Raw genomic sequence first — 8218 nt, 5'->3', positions numbered from 1 at the left:
TTTTCAGGTGTCACAACCACCTAACTAAAAAGGTCATTTATTACTCCATACTCCCCTCATGAGTAGATTGGATTAGTTTTGATAGCCCATTATGTAGAATTTCACTAAATGAGGGGTAAACGTATGTGACGCGCCTCGAGCCAATCCCTTTATATCATATATAGGAGATTTGAGATTACTACAACCATCTAATTTAAACTATAAATATTGTTAGATATGGTAAGGTTCATTTATATATTCACTAATAGAATTATTATTATTTTCCATCCATTGATAAAACAAAAGGATTGTTTGTAGGGCAGGACTTCTGAGTAAATATCCGAATCCCCCCAAAAAAGAATCTAACTAAACACTGCATTAAGATTATGTTTGGTACATTTGAATGGCATAAAAATGAAATGAATTCCATGGAGTGGAATATAATTATATTAAGAGAAAAATAATCTCTTTATGTTCCGATATCTATATTGCAAATTGGAGAAAAAAATTAGTTGGTGGAACATTAGTTTTTCCGAAATTGTCCATATTAAAAATGGCATCGAAATTTAGAAACCACGAGATCAAAAGGAAGTTGAGGATACATTTAGTTTATTCATAGTTTTTTAGTTACCCTCTATCAAATCCTTCTCTTTTTTTTTCTCCTTCTCTCTCCTCACTCTCCCGTCAAAATTTCTGATTCTCTTGCAACATTTCACCTTTTTTATTTCAAATTAATTTTATTCATTAATAGTTCAATTAATAAAAAAATTGTTGTCATGAAAAATGTACATAAAAATTCAAAAATTAAGAAAAAAAATCATATTTTAAGTTATTTTAGAAAACAAAAAAAAAATTGTGAATCCATGCGAACACAAGTCTATGTCTATCAACACATATATAATTACCTGTCGGAAAATAAGTTCATTTTTTAATTATATTTTATAAGAATTAGTTGAAATGATTGGATAAGCATTATGTAAACGTTTTAAGGATTTGATCAAACTGAAGGAAAAAAACATTATAATAAAATGTTCTTTCTACTTAGTTTAGGTGACACTTTAGGAAGAATTGGATTGAAATTTTTAGATATTCATTCCATGATATTTTTATGCTGATGGAGCAAAGACAATCTAAGATCTCATTTGGTACACGAGAGTGAAATAGAATTAAATGGGTTCTATAGAATGAAATGTATTGGTATTTAGAAAAAAATGTAGTTTTTCTTTTGTTGAATGATAATATGAAGGTATACAAATATAAATTGCACTTATTTATCAAGATATCATTCTATATATTTTTTTAGATATATATGAAATTAAAAAAAAATATATGATACTTAACAAAATGTAGTTGACAAACCGGATCATCATTACTCATCTTTTTTCTGAGAGAATATTCGTTTAATCAAATTGAAGAAGAAATGTTATCGTGAGATACCTTTTCTAACTTAAATAAATGACCAAATGAGGAAATGGAGTTAGAAGAATGAGATATTCATATCATTCCATTATATTCCGTTATCGCATACTAGCCGCAAGCTTAACAGTTGTTCTACACGTATGATATTCAATCGTAAAACGTATGTGGCTTAAGAAAGCTGTCATCTTGGTCACGAGTGGTTAAAGGGTCGATTGTCAAGCTCATGAAGCCTGCCTTCTTTTCTCTTCATCTAATTACCTATGCCAAGAGAGAAAAAAAAAGAAAAAGAAAAAAGCAGTCGAATATCAACCCCTTATTGGTCCACAATTTAAGGACGAACTCCAATTAAAGTCCTCCCTTTTCACTTCTTTTCCACTAACAATGATAATGGTAGTTGGGTTTGCTCTTTCCAAATTGTCAAAGGACAAATTTCAATGCATGCCATGTTGAGCAGCCCCCACTTAACCTTTTTAGTTTCTTCTATCATATAAACCGAGAATGGCAATCATCAAATCTAATACATTAAATTAGTCACATTGCTTATAATATCCAAGCCGCTAAACAAAAAACCCATCAATCGGACACAACACCTCGCCAAGTCATGTCACTACTTCTAGTTTTCAGAATCGCCAGAAATGGCAACATTGTGGGCTAGCCCATTATATTATACGAGACTAGAATAATCCTAAACAGTCATGAAAAATTCATTGAATCGGGATGATTCTTCAGCAAGAGACCGGCTGCAGACCAAATACACACAAACGGGCACGTCAGCGCGAGAGTATCCCGGCGTTCTGATGCCACAGGCATTTTGGTACTCGATTCGTAGTACTACGAGAGTGTGCAATAGTGACGAGGGGGTGTCTCATTGGGTTCACACTCGCAAGTTATTAAAAAATGGAGAATGGCACAAATGCACCACGTGGACGTCTTAGGTGGACCTCTCCCACAGAAACACCCTTTCCGGACACACACACAGACCCCACCCCTTCTTACAACCCCGGCCCGCGGGAACAACCCCAAATTTATATCAGTCTTTTTTTTTTCATAATAAAGAAGATATATAAATTTAGTTTAAAAAAATAAAATAAAACTAAATAAAAGGACATATAAGTTCTGCTGAGGTTCAAATACAAGATCTCTTTGCGCCGGACAAAGCCTTGTGACACTGCACCTCCTCCTCTATTTATACCACATTTTGTCCACTCCCCTTCTCTTCAAACCTCTCCCTCTCTCTCTCCCTCACTCTCTGCAGTCCTCTGCATCTTATCATCCGTTAATTTCTCCACCGTGAGAGGAATTAACAGAGAAACCCAGAAGTTGAATTGAATCAAATCGAATCGACATGGGCAAATCGTTAATGGCACCCAACTCTTGTAGTTGGGCCAGAAGCAGTAGTCCTTTCTCTGCTTCTTCTTCTTCGTCTTATCATGTTGATTTGGGGTACAGAAGCCATACCCATACAAAGAAATGCAAATCAATACAGAGCGCCTTACAGCAATCAGCTGCCTCTGTCCTTCAATTCCCTAAACAGCGTGTGATCACAAAGGAACCCACCCCCGCACCCGGCCCCAGCCCGGACCATGAGAAGGCTACTTCATCCCACGTCCTCCCTCGGTGGAACTTCCTCCAGAGGGCAGCCTCTGCTGCACTCCACACAGCCGAGAGCCTCCTCGTGTCGTACGAGCTCCGTCACCCACTCCCCAAGACTGCCGACCCTGGGGTCCAGACTTCCGGGAACTTCGCCCCAGTCCCGGAGCAGCCCGCCTGTCAGAACCTCCCTGTAACCGGGACGATCCCGGAGTCTATCAATGGGGTCTACCTCAGGAATGGGGCGAACCCGCTGTTCAAGCCGGTGGCGGGTCACCACTTGTTCGATGGAGACGGAATGGTCCATGCGGTGAAGGTTTCGGACGGGGGCGCCAGCTACTCCTGCCGGTTCACTGAGACCCATAGGCTGGTCCAGGAGCGGAAATTGGGACGGCCTGTGTTCCCCAAGGTCATTGGGGAGCTGCATGGCCACTCGGGTATTGCCCGATTGCTCCTCTTCTACGCCCGGGGATTCTTCGGGCTACTTGACCCGAAACACGGGATCGGGGTGGCTAACGCCGGCCTTGTATACTTCAGCAACAGGCTACTTGCCATGTCCGAGGATGATCTCCCCTACCAAGTACGGGTTGGGCCCACTGGGGACCTTGAGACAGTAGGCCGGTTCGACTTTAATGGGCAGCTTGGTAACAATTCCACCATGATCGCCCACCCGAAGGTGGATCCCGTCTCGAAGGAGCTGTTTGCTCTAAGCTATGACGTCATTCAGCGGCCCTACCTCAAGTACTTCCGATTCTACCCCGATGGGGTGAAATCGCCAGACGTCGAAATCCCACTGCCAGTCCCGACAATGATGCATGATTTTGCAATCACGGAGAATTTCGTGATAATCCCCGACCAGCAGGTCGTGTTCAAGCTCCAAGAAATGATCCGTGGCGGTTCACCCGTGATTTACGACAAGGGGAAGAAGTCGCGGTTCGGGATTCTACCCAAAGATGCCAAAAGTGGTTCAGAAATCATGTGGGTCGAGTCCCCGGACACATTCTGCTTCCACCTATGGAACGCTTGGGAGGAGCCCGAGACGGATGAGGTGGTCGTGATCGGGTCGTGCATGACCCCGCCCGACTCAATCTTCAATGAGTGTGACGAGAGTCTGAAGAGCGTCCTATCAGAGATCAGGCTGAATCTACAGACAGGCAAATCGACCCGCCGACCCATCATGGGCCCATCTGATCAGGTAAACCTGGAGGCAGGGATGGTGAACCGGAACCTCCTGGGACGGAAGACACAGTTCGCCTACCTCGCGATTGCGGAGCACTGGCCCAAGGTATCAGGATTCGCAAAGGTCGATCTCGGAACCGGTGAAGTCAGGAAATACTTCTACGGGGATGGGAGATTCGGAGGTGAGCCATTCTTTCTTCCTAATTCGTCCAGCAATCACGAAGACAGCGGGCACATACTCGCGTTCGTTCATGACGAGAAGGCATGGAGGTCGGAGCTCCAGATCATGAATGCGTCCACCCTGGAGCTCGAGGCGTCAATCAAGCTGCCCAGCCGGGTACCATATGGGTTCCACGGAACGTTTATCGACTCCAGAGACTTGGCGAATCAAGCATAAGTACCAGTTCTTGTGATTCGAGGTAAATATACCATCGAGAGTTCGAACTGCAAGAGAGAAATCAAAGATTATTATTATTATTATTATTATTATTATTATTATAATTAGAGTAAATTTAAGGTTAGAGGAGGGAGGCCTTGGCTTATATGAGATGAAGACAGGAGACGAGGGAGGATTTACCTGAGGGATGGAGTTACAGACACACAGGTCCCCGGTATCCTTCCACTGCTGCAGTGCTATTATGAAAACCTTAGAACATGTTTTTGTTTTATATATATATATATATATATATAAATTATATTTTTTTATATATAATATCTTATATATATGCATGGCTTTATGTATTTTTTTTTTTGGTGGGGTTTTATTTTGGGGGGAGTATTTTCGGGAGCCAGGGTGTAGCTTTTATTTGGGACAGGGATAGGGTAGTTTTTTTTTGCTCAGCTGGTTCCCGTTTCTTCTCCTGTATCCTGGAATCAATATAAATGAATAAGTCCACTTTCTAGGTTACTGTTTCTCCTGGATGAAACATGTTTTTTTATTTTCCCCATAAATGAATCAATAAATGCAGTAAGTATTGCAAAAGCTTCCTCTGCCGGAGAAAGTGTCCTACGTAATGAGTAGATTACGTGGCGCGTTTCAGTGATTATTAAATACATTAGTGCAAATAGTATCAAATCTGTGACAAATGGTTATTTGAAAAAAATAAAAAAATGTTTCTATTGAATCTTGTAATGCGACCACGGGATATATCTATTTCACACGGACTTTTTTCATTTTATCTCACCCTCTAAAAGCTAACCTTATAATTAAATTACATGGATTGGTTTACCAACGTGGATTAATTCAAGCGGTTCAACATTTATTTTCCTTAAATAAAGTCTTGAATTTAAGTCTTGTTATTAGAAAAAATTCACGCTAAGAGCTTTCCTTCTTAAAGGGTTGACCCGACTTAACTAAATTAGTTGGGACCTATTGAGTTTAAACACGTTTTCCTATTAAATTCGAGTTTCATTGATCAATAAATTATACTAGTGAAAATTATCCATTAATGGATAGATCGAGTTTGAACTTGGATTAGTAGATCTCAATTAGACTTTCTAATCCGTGGCAGGGCATTGAAAAAGAAAAACAAACTAATGAAATGAGGAAGGCGAAAAGGACAAATTTATATACTAGGAAAAATGGGAGGAGAAAGCTGGTTTATACTGATCCGAGGAAGGAGAGGGTCAAATTCTGTCCAGTGGCAGCTTTGTAATTCTGAATAACTTCCGGGCTACTCTTGTAGCTTCCTCATTTACGCATGTAGCCGCCATTTGAATTTGAAGCGACAGACTTAAAAAAAGAAAAGAAAAAGAAATTAAATTGTGTATTTTCTTACAGTCAAGATCAATCAAAAGTAATTTTCTTTCTGCAATTTCATAACTTCTCATGAATATATGAGCTTATTTATTCGTTAATTGCAGTCCTATTAATTTTTTTCATATCAATTAGCGAGGTGGAAACATTATAGAATTCATAATTTAAAATGATCTATTACACCACGTCTCCGAAACGGTTAGCCGAGAGTTATGAATTAAGAATTTCACATTGGATAGTGAGTAAGAACACCATGAGTTCATAAGATGGTTAGGTACGACCACTTGTAAACTGAAGCTTTTTAATTTTGAATCTGGACTCAATGAATAATTGACACGGTATCAAAACAGAGCTAGATCCTATTGAAGAAATTATGGAAATGGAAATTTAATTGAGTGCAAGATGAGCATCTCTCATTGCTCTCCATGTTCATCTTGAGGTGCAATATCGGAGGCCTTTTTGTTATTTAGGAAATCATAATGAGATCTCATATGATCATTAATTATGACATTATAGTAGTTATTATCGATTTATATTGTGTTTTAGGTTCTAATTTAAAAAAGAAATAGAATTAGATATTTGAATGTTGGTTTCACATTTTTATTGTATCATTTGCTTTATAAGTAATTTTTCTAGTCCATATGAAATATTATAATAATCAGTTATCTTCTATGGTTGCTTCGGCCCTATGACGCCAACATAGTTTCTATATCTCAACCTCGGTATATTATTTTAGATCTTTTTCAGATAGTACATTTAGGACTATGGCAGTAAATTTCAATGCTTTTAGCTGTTCACAATATTTATATGTACGTGTGTGTGTATATATATATATATATATATATATATATATTACGAGAAGCTAATCGATCTAAGGCTTGAGTTGAGAACTGTTGTCGAAAGAAAAATGCAGACATAAAATTACTAAAAAAATAATTATTGATTTCGAATAAATTTAAAACAAGAACATGTAATTGTTTCACATAATAAATAGCAGGAAGATGGGCTTGGAGGGAGGTGAAAAACATATAATGATTGTATTCAATAATAAATTGTAAAAGATTAAAAGAATAAAAGTGAAAAGACTGTATAAGTTAATAGGAGCTTTCAAAAATAAAAATAAAAATTTGGGAAATTTTAAAAGAAAAAGTGGAGGACATGTGTCCTCTTGAGGTCTATATGGACTTTTTCAAAAAAATTGTTTCACAACATAAATAGCAGGAAGATGAGCTTGGAGGGAGCAGAAAAACATATGAAAATCGTATTTATATATATTGAAAAAAATTAGAGTAATAAAAGAGAAAGATTATATAAGTTAATAGGAGTTTTTAAAAATATAAAAAAAGCTTCTGAAGCTTTAAAAGAACAAAAGTGCTGGTACGAACCATTTTTCATTGTATATATAATGTTAGGTAAATACTTATTTAAAGTTATTGAAAGTAAAATAAAAGATTAATTTATGCTTGAAACTAAGTTTTGGTGATAGGGCTGAAACAATGATGCAGGAAATATAGGCCATGCCCTTAATCCCCCGTTAGTTGTTGTGCGAATATTAAATCTTGGGTATGTTTGTAATGCCCGATCAATGCGAATTAAAGTGATCTCAGTTAGTACTTTTATCAGATGGGTTTGTGGTTTTTCTGGTTTGAAAAATTATTATTTGGTGAGAGATGACGTTTTCTTTTTCTTTTTTTTTTTTTAATTCTGAGATTGCCGTAGCATATGTAACTGCAATTGGGATACGAGGCCGCATACTTTGAAAAATGGAAAAGAAGAAGGGCCATTTGGAAAATTTGAGAATGAAAAAATGCGTGAAATCAGTTTTAATTTGACTTAATGATTTTTTTTAAATGGTATGAGATCCTTCATTAATATCCAAATAGATATATCGGTCCATTGCAAATGCGGATACAAGGAAAAATACCCAAGCAGAAATTACAAGAGTGGGATATATTGATTGACCCGCCAGACAAACTATAAAGGAAAATAGACTTAAAAGCCTTATCAAGTAAAAACATTATAATTGCAATAAGCCTTCTTGAAATCAATAATCTTGGTCGATTACCTTCCTACAACAATTCACCATGGACCATAGTGAAAATCAGGACAGAGATTCTCGATCTAGTCCATTAATCCATTAATCCAAGGTGAATTTCTATCTCCATTGCAAGATATAAAGTAGGGAGGATGCCTTAAGTCGATAACCGAGTGTAGCTCCATCACAGATCACAATCCCTAGACAAAGCTCAATTAACTTAACCATAAACAGCCCAATCCCAAGAGTCTAACCAAACG

The 8218-nt window shown here is 37.7% G+C and overlaps 1 protein-coding gene across 1 annotated transcript; it reads left to right on the top strand.

Annotated features, from left to right (window-relative positions):
- Positions 1-2552: 2552 nt before the first annotated feature.
- On the top strand, positions 2553-5084 carry LOC116214029 (9-cis-epoxycarotenoid dioxygenase NCED2, chloroplastic-like). Its single transcript, XM_031549242.1, has one exon. The coding sequence runs from the start codon at positions 2744-2746 to the stop codon at positions 4562-4564; it is 1821 nt and encodes a 606-aa protein (XP_031405102.1). The 5' UTR covers positions 2553-2743; the 3' UTR covers positions 4565-5084.
- Positions 5085-8218: the final 3134 nt, after the last annotated feature.

Source organism: Punica granatum, chromosome 7 (assembly GCF_007655135.1).
Source record: "Punica granatum isolate Tunisia-2019 chromosome 7, ASM765513v2, whole genome shotgun sequence".
NCBI lineage: Eukaryota > Viridiplantae > Streptophyta > Magnoliopsida > Myrtales > Lythraceae > Punica > Punica granatum.
Note: the sequence above shows the minus strand (reverse complement) of the source record. Positions and strands in the feature narration are given on the sequence as shown.